We start from the raw sequence: 22,741 nt of genomic DNA on the forward strand, positions 1-22,741 counted from the left end.
TCAGCAGAAATAGCAAAAAACATCCGCAGATTCTGTCTGGCACTGCTCATGGGTAGGCCCACACGGAATCTGCGCGCGCAGAATTCCGCAGATTTCTGCAGATTTTCAGTCTATTATTAATTCTCTTTATTTACTTGAGTAAATCTGAATTTATTCAGTTTTTATTCAGTAATTTATTACTTTTTATTTAATATATTAAGGGTTTAGTTATGATACTCGCTGGATACTCCCAAAATAATTCCGCAGATTTTTACCAAAATTCTCCGCAGAAATAGCAAAAAACGTCCGCAGATTGCGTCTGGCCCTGCATATGGGCTGTTTTTAATATGCGTACTATTATGCAGAACTTAAACAACAGCTATTCTTTGTCTTGAGACCATTTTGAGAAACGTTTTTGATCCCTTTCAAATGTTCATTACTATATTTACTTTTATTTCGGTGTCAATATCATTGCGCCTACTGCAGCCAACCCATTCATTTTAATGCACCAGGAAAGGGCCCAGTTTGTCGCTGCATCAAACAGCAAAAGCGGAAGAGAAGCAGAGCTAACACACCACAGTCAAAATAGCTCAATATTACACTTATTCACATATCTATACGGTGACTCAGTGGTTAGCACTGTCGCCTTACAGCAAGAAGGTCGCCGGTTCGAGCCCCGGCTGGGCCAGTTGGCATTTCTGTGTGGAGTTTGCATGTTCTCCCTGTGTTGGGGCGACTTAGTTCATCAGGGGTCACCACAGCGCAATGAACCACCAACTATTCCAGGATATGTTTTTTTCACAGTGGATGCCCTTCCAGTAGCAACCCCGTACTGGGAAACACCCATACACTCTCATTCACTCACATTACAGCCAATTAAGCTAATTCAGTTCCCCTATAGCGCGTGTTTGGACTGTGGGGGAAACCGGAGCACCCGAAGGAAACCCTTCTTGTTTTGAGGAGACGGTGCTAACAACTGAGCTGCCCAAGTGCATCCAAAATGTTAATTGTGGTGCACTCCTAAAGTGAATGATTTCTCAAGTATTATTTATGTCATGTAAAGTTGTGTCGCATGCATAAATAGATAAACGACAACACACTTTTGGTATGGTTTATGGTTTTAATGCTTGCTATATGTTACCATCATGTAGGGAAATACTGAGTGAACAACAGTGTGTACAAACGACTTCACATTTGTGAACGAATAATGCTAATTAGCTTGACTAGTGCAACCGTTGAGTACCAAGCAAAGTCTCTGGTGTAGTTGCACTGTTTGTCATTAAATTATGTGCAGTCATTAAAGCAATTCAAACGACATCTATCTTTAGAACCAAATATATAAACATCACTGACCTTTCAAGATGAATTTCCTGCTAAAACACTATTATTATTATTAATAGTTTAAATCGACAGCTAGGGTTTACTCATATATATATCTATATACACAGTGTTTAAATTACAAGGTGTAATAAAGATGTACAAAAACACACCTTACTGTACGTTTAAGGGACAAACTTCATTTAAAAATGAAGTTCAGTAATACAAACGCGATTAAACTTCATCCATAATTACTGACAGTCCCAAAAGTGCATACACACACGCATAATTAAGCTGTTTGTGTACTTACTGTAAATATCACTTCAACATGAGTCTGACTAACAGGAACACATCAGTCTAAAACGAACCCAAACAGTGTAAAAACCTAAACGCTCGGCTAGAAACATCAATAGTGAAGTGAAAAACACATTTTAATGAGCCGGAGCCATGACAAGCAGTGAGATTAATACTCTTGCAACGTTTTTAAATAAACACAAAATGAAAAAAAGTCACCTTCATTTAAAACAAACTAAAACTTCAAGTAAACGTGTGAAAGCATGCAGGTCTAAGATCCACTGACGGCCACTGCGGATCAGGTTTAAAAGCTTTTAAAATCGTAAACAAGGGCGATCAACATAAAATGTTTCGTTTGTGACATCAAATGAAATAGTAGGCTATAATACGAGTCTGATGAGTGGACTGAATATCACCTTTTCCTTTTTTAAAATAAAATATTTATGGGTTCGGTCCTTCAAAAATGAAAAGTCTGCTATTAATTACACACTCGTGTCGGTTCCAATCCTAATTTACATTAAGATATTTTAAATGAAATCAGAGAGCTCTCTCGTCCTCCGTAGACAGCAAGGGTCCAGAGACACTTGATGTCTACTGTATAAAGCACGGGTGTCTAAACTCGGTCCTTGAGGGCCGGTGTCTTGGAGAGTTTAGCTCCAACCCTAATCAAACACACCTGAAACTGCTAATCAAGCTCTTAGTAGATATACTAGAATCTTCCTGGCTGGTGTTTTGAAGCAAGTTGGAGCTAAACCCAGCAGGACACCGGCCCTCCAGGACTGAGTTTGGACACCCCTGGTATAAAGGGAACCAAAAAAACATTCATTCATTTATTTTCTTTTCGACTTAGTCCCTTTATTGCTCAAGGGTCACCACAGCGGAATGAACTGCCAACTTATCCAGCAAATGTTTTACGCAACGGATGCCCTTCCAGCTGCAACCCAGTGCTGGGAAGGAACCAAAAAACATTGTCAGATAATTCCTTGAGCCTTCGGTAGTTCAACTGTAAAAACACTAAGCTCCAAAAGCAGTTTTTACATTTGTTTTGGTGCACAAAAGTGTTCTTGGAGCTTCGTATGATTACAGTTCAACCAGTCACGTGGAACTTTTGACAGTTTTTGGTTGCTTTTCTGTAAAGCTGTGGTGAAAAAAAATTGTTTTGATTTTCAAAATGCATCACTATTTGCTCTTGGATTGATTTTAAGCTTCGATTTTAACAGCAGATGGCGCTCTAGGCTAGTGTTTAACAGCAGATGGTGCTCTAGGCTAGTGTTTAACAGCAGATGCCGCTCTAGGCTAGTGTTTAACAGCAGATGGTGCTCTAGGCTAGTGATTAAAAGCAGATGGCGCTCTAGGCTAGTTTTTAACAGCAGATGGCACTCTAGGGTAGTGTTTAACAGCAGATGCCGCTCTAGGCTAGTGTTTAACAGCAGATGGTGCTCTAGGCTAGTGATTAAAAGCAGATGGCGCTCTGGGCTAGTTTTTAACAGCAGATGGCGCTCTAGGCTAGTGTTTAACGGGACGGTGCTCTAGGCTAGTGTTTAACAGCAGATGGTGCTCTAGACAAGTGTTTAACTGCAGACGGCGCTCTAGGCTAGTGTTTAAACAGCAGATGATGCTCTTAGCTAGTTTTTAACTGCAGACGGCGCTCTAGGCTAGTGTTTAAACAGCAGATGATGCTCTTAGCTAGTTTTTAACTGCAGATGGCGCTCTAGACTAGTGTATAACTGTAGACGGGGCTCTAGACTAGTGTATAACTGCAGACAGTTACCTAGGCTAGTGTTTAACAGCAGATGGTGCTCTAGACAAGTGTTAAACTGCAGACGGCGCTCTAGGCTAGTGTTTAAACAGCAGATGATGCACTTAGCTAGTTTTTAACTGCAGATGGCGCTCTAGACTAGTGTTTAACAGCAGATAGCCCCTAGGCTAATTTTTAACACCTAGATGGTGTTCTTAGCTAGTTTTTAACAGCAGATGGTGCTCTAAGCTAGTGTTTAACAGCAGACGGCACTCTAGGCTACAGTTTAACAGCAGATGGCGCTCTAGCCTACAGTTTAACAGCAGACGGTGCTCGAGGCTAGTTTTTACAGCAGATGGCACTTTAAGCTAGTGTTTATTAGCAGATGGCGCTCTAGACTAGTCTAGGATGCTGTTAAAAAACTAGCCTAGAGCGTCCTCTGCTATTAAAAAGAAGCCTAGAGCGCCATCTGCTGTTAAAAACTAGCCTAGAGCGCCATCTGCTGTTAAAAACTAGCTAAAAGTAACATCTGCTGTTAAATACTACCCTACAGCACCCTCTGTTGTTAAAAATTAGCCTAGAGCACCTTCTACTGTCAAATTCTAAACTCAAAATTGATTCAAAATATAATAGTGATGCATTTTGAAAATCTCAGAAACACTTTTCTGGATGTTGAACATCTCAGGAGGATGAGAGAGCTCTCAGATTTCATCTAAAATATCTTAACCCTGGGTTCTGAAGATGAATGAAAAACTGATTAAAACAACATAACATCAAGAAATGAATAACAGAATAAAACATTTCTGGGTGGACTGACCCTTTAAATAAACCTTCTTTTTGGATCTACTATAGTATAAAAGCCCTTTTGGTTGACTGAAACGTCTAGTAAGTGTCTGTGAAGTGAAGAGTTGTAGTTTGTAGAAGCTTCGTCAGAAGTCGGAGGTTTGCTGCGCTCGAGCTCTCATCATCTCACAGCGGCGCAGATGGTTGACCAGCGACTGCACGTACGTGAACACACACTTGGAGTCTGGTTTCTTACCCATGATCATCATGTCCTCCACCTCCAGTAGGGGCATGCAGTTGGCATAAGCTCTAATGAAAACACACAGACACACACCGATCAGTCACATCATCTGGAAGTGTTTTCGGTTTATGTTAGAGTTTTACAGCTCGAGTTTTTACAGAGTCAAGTAAAAAATGTCAAATATAGTTTATTTATAGCAATTACTGGCCCTCCTGTGAAATTTGTATTCCATTTTTAATTGTATAATTGTCCATCCATCCAAAATGTTTTCTCTTTTGATTTTGACTGAACAATAATAACCCTAAAACTAGGGGTGTAACGATTTATCGTTGTACGATTTATTGCGATGCAAAAATGTCACAATATGCATCGTGGCGTTATGACGATTTGATTACGATATGACGTCCGTTTTCTCTTATTAGTTGAGCTGTTTGCACGTGAGCTACGTTCCACCTGCTGTCGCACGTGAGTTCAGATTGCAGCAGCAGTAATGTTAGCAGACAAGATGAGTGGAGCTGAAATAGAGGATGGCCCATCCTCTCAAAATCAGACGTCTGGCAACATTTCGGTTGTACAGTCATTGCTTTAGACTCGTCCGCTTTTTGACACGCATACTGGGTCAAACATCCTAAGTTTTAAAGTCTTCACAGTGATTTACATACTTTGCACAGCGACAGGGATACCTCCTAATGGTGTTGAAAGAGTCACATACTGTATTTATAAGGTACAATTCACCCTAAAATATCATTCTGCCTTCATATAATGATGTATTGGCGGCCGCAAAATCACACATGACGTGAGCTGACCGTGAGCTGTTACTACAGAGGCCGGACTATGATAGACGCGCGCGTATGGCAAGCCGTTTTAGCATTTAAATCTTTGTTCTGAATATCCATAAATATATTTATAGATATCTCTAATTATATTTTGACTAGTCATAATTATAATTCGACTAGTCAGAATGACAATTAGAGATATCTGCAATTACAATTGTACTAGTACGAAATCAGATTGGAGATATCTGCAAATATATTATGACTAGTCTTATTCCTCCATTGACTTCTATTGAAAAATATGAGCAGATATCTCTAAATGAGTTTTGACTAGTCACAATTGTAATTAGAGATATCTCTAAATGAATTTAATTAAATATGAATTAAACACCTGAAAATGTGGATTTTTTTTGCACACATAAAAAACGCAAGTAACCAAGCAAAGCCTTAAGCTCTTACTGTTAAATTCAATTGAATAGAAAGCTAATTTTTTGCACCTTTACTTAAATTGTTCCTTAATTTGGTTTCTGTCATTTCAATAATATTTTTAAGAAGTTTTTAAATTGTTTTATTTTCCAGAGACAGGCCTGTTTAATTTATTTTCTTAAAGAAGGTTCAGTTTAACAAGTTGAAACAAAAGAAATACATAAAAAATAGTTTACTTGGTAAAATTTGCATTTCAGTTTAATTTTCAATTTTTATTCCAAATATTGTGATGCATATCGAACCGTGAACATTATATCGTGATACACATCGTATCCTGAGCTGAGTGTATCGTTACACCCTTACTAAAAACCCTGATGTGAAGTTTTATATGAGCACTTCCATTTAATCTCTTTAACTTTTGCTCACAAATGTCTGTCATTGTGCCCAACAGCATGTCAGAATCCATTAACAGATGAATTCTGTACGCTGAATAATTGCCCCTTCACATCAGATCTCTTGTAAAGGCAACAGAGAAGTGTGTTTTGCTGCGAGCGCAAACATTAGTGCTGTGCCAAGAACAGCGCAGTCCTGTGAGCTTCTGCTTTGTGTCGATGAGCCGAGCAGAAACTCGGGCTTTGATCGTCTTCATTTCACATCTCTACGAGCAGCACCATGTTTGGGCATCGGCCTTTAGTCCTCGGAGCTGCAGACGCACAATATTGTGCTATGCTAATCTGCAGAAACTAACAAACAGAAGTGATCGAGAGCAAAACGTGTCAGCTCAGACTCAAAAAGCAGACCTTCTGGGCTTAAAGAGCAGGTCACTGGGTATTTTAAAGTGTCCTGATATTACATTAGAGTCTCCTACAACACGTTTAAATGCATCTAATGTCTAAAAAACATCGCAATTTTGTCAGAATATGCAATTAGTAACTTTGCTAAGATTTTAATATGGTTGGTTTGATCAATTTGAGGCTTAATGTCCATAAACCCCGCCCCTCTATAAGCCGACTCTGCTCTGATTGGTCCGTTTTGATCAGTCTTTCTGTATTTAATCTGTGTCAGAAAATAAACACTATTTTATAGTGTTGTACCGTTTGTAAGACTGCTTTGGGTGAATAATTATTGTAAAAAAGGCTAAACAACAACAACAATAATAATAATAATAAATAAAAATAATAATAACAATAATAATAAAAATCAGTAAGACTTTAGTTTAAGTACCCATTCTTACTATTAACTAGTGTGTTTTACCTGCCTGTTATTAAGATATTGGTTGTTTATTAGCACTTATAAAGCACATATACAACCCAATCTTATTCTATATATGCCAAATCATAACTAATACCTAAACTAATACCATTATAACTGTTAAAAAGAAGCAAATTAGGAGTTTATTGAGCTAAAAATCTTAGTTAAAGGTCCCATGAAGTGCTTTGAAATGTGTGTTTTTATTTGATGTTTGACAATCTCAACTGAAGATAGTGTAGCTCCTCCTCTTTTAAAAAAGCAGCCAATAGCGTTTTGCTTTTCTCACAGCTCTGCCAGTGAGAGTGATCGATAAACCCCGCCCCACTATAAACCAACTCTGCTCTGATTGGTCCGTTTTGATCAGTCTTTCTGTATTTAATCTGTCAGAAAATAAACACCAATTTTATAGTGTTGTACCGTTTGTAAGACTGCTTTGGGTGAATAATTATTGTAAAAAAGGCTAAATAATAATAATAATAAAAATAACTAAAATTAATAATAATAATAACAATAATAATAAAAATCAGTAAGACTTTAGTTTAAGTACCCATTCTCACTATTAACTAGTGTGTTTTACCTGCATGTTATTAAGATATTGCTTGTTTATTAGCACTTATAAAGCACTTATACAGCCCAATCTTATTCTATATATGCCTAATCATAACCAAAACTCCATTAACAGCTTATTTTAGAAAATGTGGAACCCTGTGGTTTGTTTTGTCAAGACGTTACCTTCTTTGAAAGTCTTTTTTAAATTCTTTAATTAATTTTATTAATAACTCATAATTTATTTCTTATTGTTTTTTTGTGGGGTCAATTTGGGTTGGGATAAGGGTAATGTTTTGGTCATTTACATAGCTGCATTGCATTATTATTCTGTATTTTTAAAACCAGACGATTATACTATATAAAGTTGAAGTCACAATTATTCACCCTCCTGTTGAACAGATTCAGGAATTTTTCACAGGATTTGCTATAATATTTTTTCCTCTGGATAAAGTCTTTATTGTTTTATTTCGGCTAGAAGAAAAGGAGTTTTTAATTTTATTAAAAGCATTTTAAGGTCAATGTTAGTAGCCCCCTTTAAGCTATATTTGTTTTCAATAGTCTACAGAACAAACCACTGTTATACAAAGACTTGCCTATTTACTCTAACTTCAACCTAATTACCCTAGTTAAGCCTTTAAATGTCACTTTAAGCTGTGTAGAAGTGTCTTGAAGAATATCTAGTCAAATATTATGTGCTGTCATCATGACAAATATAAAATAAATCAGTTATTAGAGATGAGTTATTAAAACTATTATGATTAGAAATGTGAAAATATTCTCTCTGTTAAACAGACATTGGAGACAAAATAAACAGCAGGGCTAATAATTCTGACTTTACATGTCATGTACCAACTATTACTCAAGTATCTGCTTAATAATAATAATAATAATATAAAAAGAGAGGTGTAAATGTTAGTTTGTTCTGTTGATCATGGTTAAAGTTTTATCCAGCTCTGCACCGAGGATCTGCACGTCTCCTCACAGGCCGGATCTGACTCTCACCGTTTTTGGCCTGATTTATGCCTCTAGGAGGAGTTTTTGGTTTTGACCAGGCCCTTCTGCACCAGTCCCCTGTAGAACTCCTGGAGGTACGTGTACACGCACTTCCAGTCGGGCTCCCGCATCCGCACCATATCCTCCACATCCAGCAGCTGCGGACAGTCTGCCAGCCTCCTGCTCGCATGCGGACACAACGACGACAGTCACACACAGAACAGGCCGAGTGCAGTGAGGAGAGAGAGAGAGAGAGAGAATTCACACAGAAACAAACACAACAAGACAACATCAGAAAAACTGTGATGATGAGGACCACAGCATGTGATTTCATGCCTCACAATCACAACACACACACACATGTGCAAAGACAAACATCAATGCATTCATTTGGTGATCTCATTCTGCAAAATGTGCCTGTGAAGAAGAACATGGAGACAGTGGGAACGTTTACATGCACCTAAATAAACCTTTCATAATCAGATTCAAAAATGTTCATGTAAAGCAACTTAACCTTTGTGTACTGTTGAAATTGACTACCCTTTCATTATGTTGGGGGCTGTTTGTGCCCCATTGACCTCCATTATAATCACATTTTTTGATTGCAAAGCCATGACACCATATTATCATGTATTCCTCAGGGTGCATACACATTTTTCACTACTAAAATTCAAGGGATTTTCCAGGACCGTATGAACCCTGATTCCTGATTGTTGGTGGTTTTCCCTGAAGAAGAGGTACAATTTATAATTGCATATGTTGATCATCAGTTGTCAGCATTAACCCTTTAGATAGGCCTGTGCAAAAAAGTTTCTGGCTTTTATATGTAGTAAAACAGCAGAATATAGTGTGTGTGCATAAATACACTTGCTACGTTTACTACGGTATACACTACCTGACAAACGTTTTTTGGCCTATCCAAGTTTTAGGAGCAACAAATAATATCTTGACTTCTAGCTGATCACTTGGTATCAGAAGTGGCTTATACGAAAGGCAAAGGCCTCTAGATTACGCTTATTTTACCAAAATAAAATATGATCATGCCTTGATTTTTAATGATTCAATCAGGAAATCAAGATCTGACTTTGCTTAGACAAAAGTTATGTCACTTAACATAAATAGTGTACAAAATAATGATGATCAGTAGCCAAAATGATGCATTGTACCTTTTCCCAACAGGGAAAACCACCATCAATAAAGAATACCAAATAAGGTGTCACAGCTTTGCAATCAAAAAATATAATTATAATGGAGGGCAATGGGACAAAAACAGCCCCCAACATAATAAAAAGGGGAGTCAATTTAATGTTTTCCCAAAATATGTGTCAAAATAAGATTTTTAAAAATCATTCCATTCGCTGAAACACAGAAAGTTGTGGCCAAAATAAGACTCAAAATGAGCCCAGAGTGGATGAAAACATCTCCAACAGCACACAAGGAAGGTCACCAATCTTGGTCCTGGAAGGCCGGTGTCCCTGCAGAGTTTAGCTCCAACTTGCCTCATCACACCTGTTTCAGGTTTACCCAGTAAGAGCTTGATTAGCTTGTTCAGGTGTGTTTAATTAGTGTTGTAAACTCTGCAGGACATCAGCCCTTCAGGAACTAGTTTGATCACCCCTTGACTTAAATGATCCAGTTGAACCTGAATCGAATGAAATTTCGATCGGATTGGAAGGGATGGTTTATTCCCTCTGTAATCCGATCCAACAGCAAAGAAAATGACAGCAAAGAAAACTTAAATGCTTGAATTAGAGTACTTTCCTAATCATTTTCTGAAGTATCTGGTGCATATACGCAGTGCAATGTTGACATGCATTAGTCTGCACGTATTTTAATAAATGCATGATAAAGCATGTAAAAGTGCTGACATTGTACTTTATCAGTAAATAATGACATATAATGATATATGCTGTTGATTAAAGAAATGTGCTGTAACCTAAATACAAGTTTAAACAAGCCCTATAAATACAGCAGTATAAATTAAATAAATGAAATTAAATACAGTAGAAGTAAAATATTAGAAAGTAGAATTAAGAAACGAAACTAAAAGAAATAATAAACTGCATAATGCCAAAAAGAGGCAGGGGACACCATGGGGAAAAATAAATTAATTGAGCTGATGAAAGTTGGTGCATGTAAACAAAGGCAATGAGAGAAGCAGATTGTGACGGCTAAACATGTAAACCAGGGGTGTCCAAACTCGGTCCTGGAGGGCCGGTGTCCTGCACAGTTTAGCTCCAACTTCCCTTAACACACCTGTCGGGAAGTTTCTAGCACACCAAGAAAGAGCTTGATTAGCTGGTTCAGATGTGTTTGATTGGGGTTGGAACTAAAATATGCAGGACACCGGCCCTCCAGGAATGAGTTTGGACACCCATGATGTAAACCTTCATCTGCAGACAAACATGTTTGGTCTGGTAGTGAAACAGACTGTAGAGAGTCTGAAGCTCAGTGAGGGCTCATGCTGTGCATACTGCTCACATTAAAGGCACACGTCTGATACTGCTGGAGCTGAAGACTTTAGTCTGCACTGCAAAAAATGTGCTTCTTACTTAAGAGTTTTTGTCTTGCTCCTAGTCCAAATATCAATAAATGCATTTTCTAGACAACGCAAAACAGTATTATCTTGTTTTAAGAGATAATAAGTCAAAATTAAGTCAGTTTTTCATTAAAACATGCTTAATATTCTGCCAATGGGGTAAGACAAATAATCTTACGTCAAAAGGAAAAGCAAGATTATTGTAAATAATTAAAAAAATTAAAAAATTTGATGGCAAAAAAAATCCGCTTTGCACCGTGGCGCATGGTCTAAAACGGTTAAGCTTACTTTCATAATGAGTTAAAGGTGTTTTTTGAGAATAAACAATCAGAGTCTCATCTCACATTCCCTTTAAGAGTCAAGGCTGATTTATACTTATTCGTCAAACGCTGGCATATGCTATGGCGCTGACGCATAGCCCTTCGCCGTGGGCGTCGCTGACGTGCACCTCTCAAAAAATGTAACTACACGTCGCAACAACGCGTAGCGTAAGCTCTGTGATTGGTCGGCTTGGTAGCGCTGACGAGTCTGGGCGGGACCGAGAGCCGCGTGAATGTCGCGAGCCTGATGGAGCGATTGTTTACAAGTGTGGAGTCCCGTGAAGGAGCTCCGGATGGAAAGTTTTGTTTTGTGTTTACCTCATAGTTAAAGTTGTTGCACGTCCGCCGGTTCCTGCCTCAAAATGAGCGAGTTTGAGCCACTTGTACATCCCGGAAATGTTCAGGAAACGCAAAACAGAGGCGAAGAAACTCGACACACAGGAACATTTACACCTCACTGCCAACTAGCGTTTCGGAAGTGTTAATGCAGACCAACAGAGACAGCGCGCAGAAGTATAAATGCACAGCTACGCGCGTTGCATGCGCCGTGGGTTACGCTGGTCACCTTACGCAGAAGTATAAACCAGGCTTCAGTTGCATCGCGCCATAGCGCACTTGCTATTTACATGACGGACTTTGTAAGTGGAAAAACTGAATGCTTCACTATAGAGTAAACAGTTAAACAGAGCATCTACAGTGCGAGAATGAGAAATGAGCCTTCTCATTATTTACTTTCACTTTCTCTCTCGTGGATGGGGAAACTTGTTGTACGCACAGACATCCATAAGCCAACATAATTAATTTTGTTTGTTAAGCGCAAATATTTGTTTCAAAACTATTTCTAAATTCAGTTCTAATTTCCAGCAAACGAATAAATGAACAATAATAACGAAGTGTGCTCAAAATACCGAGTTATTTCCAAATACACATGCTGCCCCATATAGTCTAAAACCTGACAAGAGGACAAATCAAAGCTTGTTTTAATAAAACAAATATAAATATGCATATAATAAATAATGCTGCTAATTATAATAACATTTTACAAAAGCAAATTGTCATGAATGAACTGAAAAAGCCACCTGAGAAGAAGAAGGCATGGAGGCGGTGGTTTTTATATTTATGTAGGCTAGAAAATAATATGTTTTGTAATATTTTAATCCTTTAATCATTTTTCATTTGTAAAGATATTTGTGTATTGCTTTACATCCTGTGTGTATTAAGCTATGTGTAAGCGAGGTGCACAACTAACGCGCTCTGCACTGGACTATCGACCTGCTTTGATCTGGTCTATTGTGCAGCCTATTTTAGTTTCTCAAAATTGCAACGCGCCTTAACAAGCCTCCTTTTTTAGATCAGAACGCCTATGGGCGCACATATGAGCGCAAATGCATTTGCTATTTAAACAATTGCGTCGAGTCTTGCGCCGCATTGCACCAGGTGTATGATAGGTGTATGATTAGTCTTTAAAGTTACTAGAAAAACAAACAAAAACAAAAAAATAGCAAGACAAAAGAAAGCTGAAAAGTTGCGTATTGATAAAGAAAACACAGTCAATCCTTTCAAATCGCAGACAGGTGCTAGCCACCCTAGCAACAAGGCTAACTTTGCAACGGCCGCAAATACAGACATTATGGAAGCAACTGCTAATCTGAACAGCTCTTTTGACTGAGAATGTAATGTTCTCTCAACTTCGCTATGCGCGGTGAAGGTATCGCTTGCTAATATCACTGCCAGGATGGCTGAAACCGGGGAGGTGGCTAAAATTCACGAAATCCCATATTGAATTGCTGGAGAATCGATGAGAGAGAGTGTGGAAAACTTCGGTAAAAGACATGTGACTTAGGGTGCTTTCACACCTGCCTTATTTAGTTCGATTGAATCGAGTTCGTTTTCCCTTTGGGTGCGGTTGGTTTGGGCAGGTTAGAATGCCGCAATCGTACTCGAGTGCGCACCAAAAGCGGACCAAATAAGCGCACCGAGACCTGCTTGAAGAGGTGGTCTCGGTATGCCTTCAAACGAACCCTGGAGCGATTCGTTTGTGGTGAGAATATGATTCATACTAAAACAGACCCAACCGCAAAAAGTACTGCGCCTTTTGGACTAATCCAGCTGCCGTAGGCCGATGCGCTGTGCATTATGGGATATGGAGGAAAAATATTTGTTGACAGCGCTTTACCAACAGAGAGAGAGAGGGGAAAACATTACCTGATGGATCGTTGGTAATATTTCCGCCAGATGAGCATGTCGCAGTTTAGCTAAATTAATTCACGTCTCCTCCTGAAGTGACGAGCGATGCATTAAACACTGTTTTCCAGCCGCGCTTCATTCTCGAAATGTATAGTTTGTCTAAAGCAGGAATACAATCAGTCAGCGCAGTCGTCCCACCAGAGTTAAAACGACATATACCTGCGGGAGTTCATTGGCATTTTCCCGCACGTGATTTCTGACCAATCAATAAGCAGATTAGGAAATATATTCAACAACATCCGGCCAATGAGAGATGTGGATTTTGTCAGATGACTGCATTTTGGTTCATTTCAACTGGTTCGGACCAAAGCCAGCAGTGTGGTGTGAAAACGACGAAAAGACGGCAGAAAATGCAACAGCAGCCCCTTTCACACAGTGATACCGATAAATATATGGAAAATTTCCGGAACGACTTTACCGGTAGATTCAAAAAAGCGCTGTTCACACAGGCGAGGACGTTACGGAATTTTTACGGAAAAGAGCATTCACACATCCATTCCAAAATAGCGGTAAATTCTGACATCATTAACCAGAAATGAGCTCTAAACGGCTGCGCTTGTGTTTGTAAACATTTGACTACATCACAAACTCTGTGAATGATCAGTATTGTGAACAACTTCGATGAAAACGTATAGAGAAACACTTTCGCATGTCGAGATGTACATGATATGTGTGTGTGTGCTGGCGCTCATCATGGGCTGTTTCACGGGCGCACGCAAAGCTTGAAGGTAAACAAACATCGGCTTATCATAAGCATCTTATCGATAATTATTTACACGGTTGGCATTAAGATGAACATAGAAACGTGATCTGACTAACATCAAGCAGCTAAATGTGTCTGGTAAAATATTCAAAGGCTTTTATTCTCATAAACCGCACGGGCGCGAATGCGTCTGACTGTTCTGATTGGCTAAAGCAGGCGTCTCACGTCAGCACGTTCTAGACGTGCACGCGCTTATTACGGGAATCTTCCTTCTGCATTCACACAGCGCAGCATTCCGGCAAATTACCAGTAATCTTACAACTTCTCTTTCTGGAAAATAGCCGGAACGAATTTACCGGTATTTTCAAAAAAGGACTGTTTACACATACACACCTTTCCAGAAAATTCCCGGTAATTTTCCGAAAAGGTGAGTATGTGTGAAAGGGGCTAGTGTATTATTTATTGCTCTTGGTGCAAACCAAATGAAGCGATCTACAGATGTGAAAGCACCCTTAGAATCAAGATCTCGACGGCAAAACATCCGAATTTTGGGAATAGGTGTAAGCCTACAGAGTTCATGACCAAACCTCTAGAGCAGATACTGAGTGAAGGGAACCAGTGCAAATAAATAAAGCCCACAGATGAGAATGCAGTGGAGAAGAACTAACAAACGGCAGCACTGCGAGACAGAATTCACCTTTAGGCCTCTAATTAGAAGCAATTACAGACGGTGCCTTTAATGAACGGACAGCTGTGGTGCTGAGATAAACCAGTGCTCAGTCAGGTGGAGAAGGAATGATATGAGAAGGAGTCTACTGGAATCATCTGGACACAGACCAGCCGGGTCAAAGCTAATGACAGGGGAAGAGCGTTAAACCTGTGTCTCAGGTAAACACACACTACTGACGCTCTCCTCCATCAGCAGACACCATATCTGAAGGAATCTGCTAGACGCTTCGCATTTACAAAGGAGCTCAAATGCATGAATGTTACTGGGAGACAGAAAAGGAGCATGTAAATGATGGTTTAAAAGGCTGGTAATGAAGGTTGTTCTATTTCCAGTTACACTTTACAATAAGGTTGTATTAGTTCATGTTAGTTAGTTCAACATGGAGTTCACCCACAGAGTCAGATTGTAGGCATTTGAACGCTACTCCTGTGTGATGTTAGCATGTGGACTCACTCTGCTGTGCTGAAGGCCGTCTCGAAGTTCTGCCTGCGGTTGGTGGGACTGAGGCTGGAGTAATCGAAGGCCTCTGGGAAGAAGTTATGCACCAGAGCACAGAAAGCCATACCGTCACTCCAGCTGGACGAGAAGTTCTGGATGTCCACGTTCTGCATCACATGACATACATCAACAATGAGTGTTAGGCATGGGCTGGTGTTAGATTCTGATGGTATGATGATAACCTTGGATAAAAACATCACAGTATGACAAAATTCTGGTCTATCATGTCTAAATCCCTGTCAAGACTAAGTCTAGGTTTTGTGTCTTATTCAGGTGTACCTGCTGAAAAATCCAGCTTAAACCAGCCTAGGCTGGTTGGCTGTTTTTAGCTGGTTGACCAGCCTGGTTTTAGAGGGGTTTTGGCCATTTCCAGCCTGGTCTTAGCTGGTCGGGCTGGAAAATGACCAGCCAAATCCAGCTAAAACCAGCTTGACCAGTCTGACATAGCTGGTTTTGGCTGGACTCCCAGCTTGGCTAGGCTGGTCAAGCTGGTTTTAGCTGGTCATCTCCCAGCCTGACCAGCTAAGACCTGGCTGGAAATGGCTGCAAACCAGCCTGGAAGTGGCCAAAACCCCTCTAAAACCAGGCTGGTCGACCAGCTAAAACCAGCCAACCAGCCTAGGCTGGTTTAAGCTGGATTTTTCAGCAGGGTTGTTTTTTTCCCTCTGTTTTACCTCGTATGATCGGGTCTTGGATCTGCACCAGTCCAGCAGCATCTGTTTGATGGAGTTTGCGTTGGGGACACCGAAGCTGGTAGAGCGCTGAACCCTGTTCACCTGAGCAATAGCCAAGTTACTGCAGACAGAAGGATGAACATTAGATGGAGCTTCTGTCGGATACCTAACATTAGCTTGTTTCCATTAGGGCTGCACGATATTGGCAAAAATTAGACATTGCGATATTTTATTTTACTACGATATACAGCTGAAGTCAGAAACATTCGCCCTCCTGTATATTTTTTCCCCAATTTCTGTTTAACGGAGAGATTTTGATTCAACACATTTCTAAACATAATAGTTTTAATAACTCATCTCTAATAACTGATTTATTTTCTCTTTGTCATGATGACAGTAAATAATATGTGACTAGATATTCTTCAAGATACTAGTATTCAGCTTAAAGTGACATTTAAAGGCTTAACTTGGTTAATTAGGCAAGTCATTAGCCCCTTTCACACATACAGACCTTTCCGAAAGCTTGTATGTGTGAACAGGTCCTTTTTGAAAATACCGGTAAATTCATTCTGGCTATTTTCCGGAAAGAGAAGTTGTAACATTACCGGCAATTTGCCGGAATGCGCTGTGTGAATGCAGAAGGAAGATTCCCGTAATAAGCGCGTGCACGTCTAGAACGTGCTGACGTGAGACGTCTGCTTTAGCCAATCACAACAGTCAGACGCATTTACGTCCGCGCGGTTTGTGAGAATAAAAACCTTTGAATATTTTTCCAGACACATTTAGCTGCTAGAAGTTAGTCAGATCACGTTTACATGTTCTTCTTAATGCCAACTGTGTAAATAATCATCGATAAGATGCTTATGATAAGCCGTTGTTTGTTTACCTTTAAGCTTTGCGTGTGCCTGTGAAACAGCCTGTGAGCGCCTGCACACGCACATATTATGAACATCTCGACATGCGAAAGTGATCCTGCGAAAGTTGTTCACAATATTGATCATCCACAGAGTTTGTAATTTAGTCAAATGTTTACAAACACAAGCGCAGCCGTTTAAAGCTCATTTGTGGTGAATGATGTCAGAATTTACCGGTATTTTGGAATGGATGTGTGAATGCTCTTTTCCGGAAAATTTCCGTAACGTCCTCGCCTGTGTGAACAGCGCTTTTTTCAATATACCGGTAAAGTCGTTCCGGAAATTTTCCGGATATTTACCGGTATCACTGTGTGAAAGGGGCTATTGTATAACAGTACTGGTGCTGTTCCATGGATCAATTGGTACCGGGCCGCACAAGAAATCATGAATCATTTCCGTTTTATTTATTATCTGAGTCTGAACGATTATTTTTGAAAAATTAGCGTATTCTCTCCCTTACATCTCGCTCACTTGAGCAGGGGCGCCGGTAGGGGGGGGAGTTGAGATAATTCAAAGGGCCCACGCTGTTTTCGGGCCTCCAGAGATATTATTAGGGGCCCATGATAACTCCCCACCACCACCCCCCACCCCCCATCCATCCATCCCATACCCCCACACTCCCCCCCCCCCCCCCCCCCCCTCAATTTTGTCTGTGATACCCACCCGTCCCACCCCGCTCTTCTCTTTCGTCCACAACATTTACACCCACCCATCCTCCTCACTCCTTCCCTCGTCTTCACTTTCAACTGTGAAAGGTTGTCAGAGGGCCCGTGGTGGCCGGCGGCGCCCCTGCACTTGAGCGCCTAAATTTAACCCACAAACAGCAAAAATGAGTAAGAAACAGGCATCTTTGGAAAGCTTCTTTGCATAGAGGAAAAGGCCCAGTGAAGGACCCACAAACTGCCAAGTAATAGATCCGCAACCCATTAGTCAACAAATCAGGTGAATCCAGCATGTCTGTGCAAGATGATTAACTGATGGAGATCGCACATGACGGCGGCCTTTTAGAGGCTGTTCGCATATTGTGTCTCTTCTAGAGTTTGTGCAAGTTCATTGATTCCAATGGAGGTGTGCGGCGCGGTGTGCCTTTCAGAAGCACCCATTTGAATGAATGACACGACCGACGGTATTGTCACGGCAATTTTACCGTAAGTCAAATCACCCTCGGTCCGCGGTAAACTGTCAAGTGTTGACCGGTCCACGATGATAAAAAGGTTGGGGAGCACTGCAGTAGACACTGCTGTAACCTAGCTAGTGGCTTCTCCTACTGCAGAAAACTCTATTTCTCTTTATATTTGGAGGCATTTTATTAGGAAGTGACCATTTCATTCTCTTTGACTCATTGGATGGAAAGGTTTGCACATGAATATAAAGCTTTAGCTGTAAACAGAGCTATCGTCTGAAGCGCAGGAGTTCTCACCCGCTGGTGTTCTCCAGCTTCTCGATCATGGCTTTCCGGGCCTGAGCCGCAGATGTCTTTGGTAACGTCTGAGCCCTCATGAGCTCCGATCTCTCGGCCTGTCTGCGATCCAGAGCTGAAGATCTGCTGGAGCTGCGAGACGTGTTGTCCTCACGGTCAAAAACACTACAACAAACAGAAGAAAACATGCTGTATATAAGAAAGACTTTACAACAGAATAGATCATCACCCCAAAAGGACAACATAACAACAGTTTATAGTCGGTGTGCCCACAGATATTTTGGGTATAAAAAATATCTTGTTTTCAAAAGTGTACAGAGTTCATAAAAACAATAAAGTCATGTGAAAAAGTTTGAACAGTCTGTTGAATGTCATGGTTTTCCCTATCAGAATTAGAGCTGCACAATAAAAAAAATTAAGCTTGACAAAGGTGGCGCAAAAAGAGGTATGCAGTGTATGCGGCGCATATTATATATAAAATATATTATAAAATATTTATTTATTATATTTTAATTATAAAATATATATTATAATAATTATATTATATATATATATATATATATATATTATATTATAATAATATATTATAAAATTTATTTATTATATTTTAATTATAAAATATATATTATAATAATTATATTATATATATTATATTATAATAATATATTATAAAATATTTATTTATTATATTTTAATTATAAAATATATATTATAATAATTATATTATATATATTATAATAATATATTATAAAATTTATTTATTATATTTTAATTATAAAATATATATTATAATAATTATATTATATATATATTATATTATAATAATATATTATAAAATATTTATTTATTATATTTTAATTATAAAATATATATTATAATAATTATATTATATATATTATAATAATATATTATAAAATTTATTTATTATATTTTAATTATAAAATATATATTATAATAATTATATTATATATATTATATTATAATAATATATTATAAAATATTTATTTATTATATTTTAATTATAAAAATTATATATTATAAAATATTTATTTATTATATGAAACTTTTAATAAGGATAATTTCAAAAGTAGTTTTGGCACAATGGCGCCCCCCCTATGTGTGGCGCCATTGTGCCAAAACTACTTTTGAAATTATCCTTATTAAAAGTTTCAAATAATAAATAAATATTTTTTGATAAAAACGTTTATTTTGCATTTTATATTAGTATAACATTGTATTTTATTAAATAAAAAATTATACCACCCCTCCCCCTCCGTTGACCATTTGGGCGCAAATCTTGAAAGTGCAGTTGCGCCCCTGCTTGACAATTCAATATTTCATTTTGCAACTATGTGTAGAACTTCACCAGAAGACTGGAATAGCTCTATTTTTCATTAATTAGGACGAGTTCTGTGGGAGATGTTTAGAGATTTGAGACTTAATAGGTTTAGTAATTTATAGGTTTAGTAATTTAATAGCTTTTTCACATGACTGTATACAGCTGAAGTCAGAATGTTTATTTTCCCCCTCGATTTCTGCTTAACAAAGAGAAGATTTTTTTTACAGCACATTCCTAATCATGATAGTTTTAATAACTCATCTCTAATAACTGATTTATTTTATCTTTGTCATGATGACAGTAAATAATATTAGACTAGATATTTTTCAAGACACTACTATACAGCTTAAAGTGACATTTAAAGGCTTAACTAGGTTAATTAGGTTAACTAATCAGGTTAGGGTAATTAGGCAAGTTATTGTATAACGATGGTTTGCTCTGTAGATTATCGAGAAATTAGAAAAATTAAGAAAAATTAGCTTAAAGGGGCTAATAATATTGTCCTTAAAAGAGCTTTTAAAAAATGTAAAGGGCACCTATGGTGAAAAATCTACTGTTCAAACTGTTTGGACAGACATGTGTGTTAGTATAGTGTATAGACCGTCATATTGGGGTGATATAAACACACACAGTCCTTTTTTTTTTTACTTTAACAACATAAAAACGGTGGACCAATTGGAGCGGTTTTCAGACCGACCGCAACTTTACGTCGGAGTGCGGTCCCCCCCGCCCACTAATATTGATTGACAGCCTTGCGTCATGATCATATCCTCAGTTTGTTGTTGCACGTCCGCCGTTTTCAGCGTGTGAGTCAAAGCGATATCAGTAAAGGAACACTCGTGCTCTATTTTTTTGATGAAAAGCTCATTGGGCTCAACACAAGATCAATATTCTCCACATTATCGCTGAAATCGGAATTATTGCTTGTACCTTTTGCGTGTCGCCGTGCATTTCGGAGTTCTAGGCGTGGGTTTCTGTCGGGCTGCACGCAGCGAGCTTCGGGTCAGCGGCTCGGCGCTGTGTGGGTTTCTGTCGGCGTGCACGCGACCGAGCTTAAGTTAATTCAGTGTGTGTGGTTATTAGTCTCGGTGTACAAGCTCGGATTTTTTACTCTCTGCTTGGTCTGTGATCGAGTCGTACATGTACGGCTGAATACTCATTCTAGCTTAGCTTAGCTTCTCTCTCTCTGTCTGTCAGCCTGTCTGTTGTAAACACAGAGCGTAGGAGCTCTTGGCTCCGCCCCCTTGTTACGTTGGGCGGGAAGCTGAAACTGTGAAGCAACACGCCCCTGAACAGCAAACTGTGTACACGCCCCCAACATGACACTTTTAACACATTACAATAAAAACACCTGAACTGTGTGTTGAACTGAACCTAAACTGGCACACTCAGAACAACCAGAATATTAACATTAAATCATAAAAAAGGGGTAAACTATGTGCCCTTTAAATCTTTATTCTAGCGACAATAAAACAAATAAGACTTTCCCCAGAAGAAAAAATATTAACAGACCTATAGGGAAAATTTCCTGAATCCGTTAAACATGATTTGGGAAATATTTTAAAAAGAAAGAAATTTAAAGGGGGGCGAATAATTCTGACTTCAACTGTATGTTAAAATATAAATTTTGATTTGATGTTGACTGTTAAGCACTCACCTTCCGACCTTTCTAGTGGACGTGGTGCTGGAGTAACTGTAGGACTTTGTTTGCGTTGTGCCTTCTAATAAAACAGTAAGAGGAAAGAGGCTTGATGTGAGCGCTGACAGAAACAAACACTGAGAACATGGCGTATGGAGCTCAGTCAACTCACTGTCTGTCTTCTGAATGTAGCTGGACTCCATGATGGTGCTGCGGGACGTCCTTCCAGCGTCATCTACACACAGAAGCACACAGAAGATGTCTGAAATACACACTCAGTACCTTTTTGTACTTAAATTAAATTTGTTGTTGAATCTAAATAGTTTTTACAATTTTTAAAAGGCAATTGGGTGTTTTTTTTGCTTCAGAAGAACTTTAAAGGGCCATGAAACCCCCTCGTTTCAGCAGGGTGTTTTCACACCTCTACTTTGGAAAAAGTCATAAAAGTGGGCGTGTCCAGCTCTGTTTAGGGGGGAGTGTCGGAGGAAGAAAAGCGGCTTGGTATGGGAGTGTCTATTTGGGCGCGCTGAATTTCAGAGTCAAAACACAAAACCACAGTGGACAATGTGACTGTGTTTACATGGACATCTGTAGTCGAATTATTTGCCAGATTATTAAATGTTGGACTTTAACTGCAGTTTGGCTCTTTCATTCAGGGAATTCATTCATGTCCCTCCCAACAAACGAGATATTTGATTCGAGGAGCTGCTCTAAGCGTGTGTTTTTCATGCAATGTTTGATACCGCACGGCGAATGAGAGTAAAAAAAACTCAGCATTTCCCGGAAACTTAGATGCACACGGCAGGTAGCGTCAGAAAGCCGCGTGTGTTATTCCGGTCACAAATCCAACCCGAGGTTATAGTTTGGTTGTAACTGTTAGTGCTAATTTGTTTACACTGGTGCAATAGTTTGTTTGATACGAATAAAATACGAACTGAATAAACAAAGAGCACTGGTCGCTCACTTACCAAATCTGTAGAGACAGGACAATCACCAGCAACTAGAGCCGCGTCTTTATTAAGAGGAGACTACAAGCGAATCCGGATCTCAGCATTTGCAGATGAGAACAGCTCTCAGGTAAACAATAATCCTCCTTGGACACATAAGTTATTGTTGTCGAGCGTCGCGTACACTGTTAATCCACACGTGAGTCTGAGCTCTCACAGAGAGAAAATGAAAACGAAACTTAACTGCAGCAAACTATAAAAGCAACACTTCACGCTTGTTATGCCAACACAACGTGGCGTCTCTGCCATCTACACTGTGACAGTAATGAATATTAATGAAGTTGCACAATAGAGCGCGCTGATTGGTTTGAACCAAGCCTTACTCATGCATTAATGCATCACACTGTAAGACGTAATAAGACTCACT

The 22,741-nt window shown here is 39.1% G+C and overlaps 1 protein-coding gene across 48 annotated transcripts in view; it reads right to left on the reverse strand.

The window, feature by feature from the left end:
* Window positions 1-1,085: 1,085 nt before the first annotated feature.
* Window positions 1,086-22,741, reverse strand: part of smtnb (smoothelin b) — a 162,451-nt gene continuing 140,795 nt past the window's right edge. For 8 of the 48 annotated variants that reach the window (XM_087254449.1, XM_087254452.1, XM_087254439.1 and 5 more), the window contains 8 exons: window positions 21,540-21,602; window positions 21,386-21,449; window positions 18,390-18,554; window positions 16,056-16,176; window positions 15,337-15,488; window positions 8,354-8,524; window positions 4,083-4,420; window positions 1,086-2,137 (listed from right to left, as the gene is read on the reverse strand). In XM_087254449.1, the coding sequence (XP_087110575.1) occupies window positions 8,377-8,524; window positions 15,337-15,488; window positions 16,056-16,176; window positions 18,390-18,554; window positions 21,386-21,449; window positions 21,540-21,602 (713 nt within the window). In that variant the 3' untranslated portion in view covers window positions 1,086-2,137; window positions 4,083-4,420; window positions 8,354-8,376. Of the gene's footprint in view, window positions 4,421-8,353; window positions 8,525-15,336; window positions 15,489-16,055; window positions 16,177-18,389; window positions 18,555-21,385; window positions 21,450-21,539; window positions 21,603-22,741 lie in introns of all 48 variants that reach the window. The other 40 variants (XM_087254453.1, XM_087254435.1, XM_087254426.1 and 37 more) reach the window with 19 other exon arrangements.

The sequence above is a fragment of the Danio rerio genome, chromosome 5 (genome assembly GCF_052040795.2).
Source record: "Danio rerio strain M-AB ecotype USA chromosome 5, GRCz13ab, whole genome shotgun sequence".
Taxonomy (NCBI): Eukaryota; Metazoa; Chordata; class Actinopteri; order Cypriniformes; family Danionidae; genus Danio; species Danio rerio.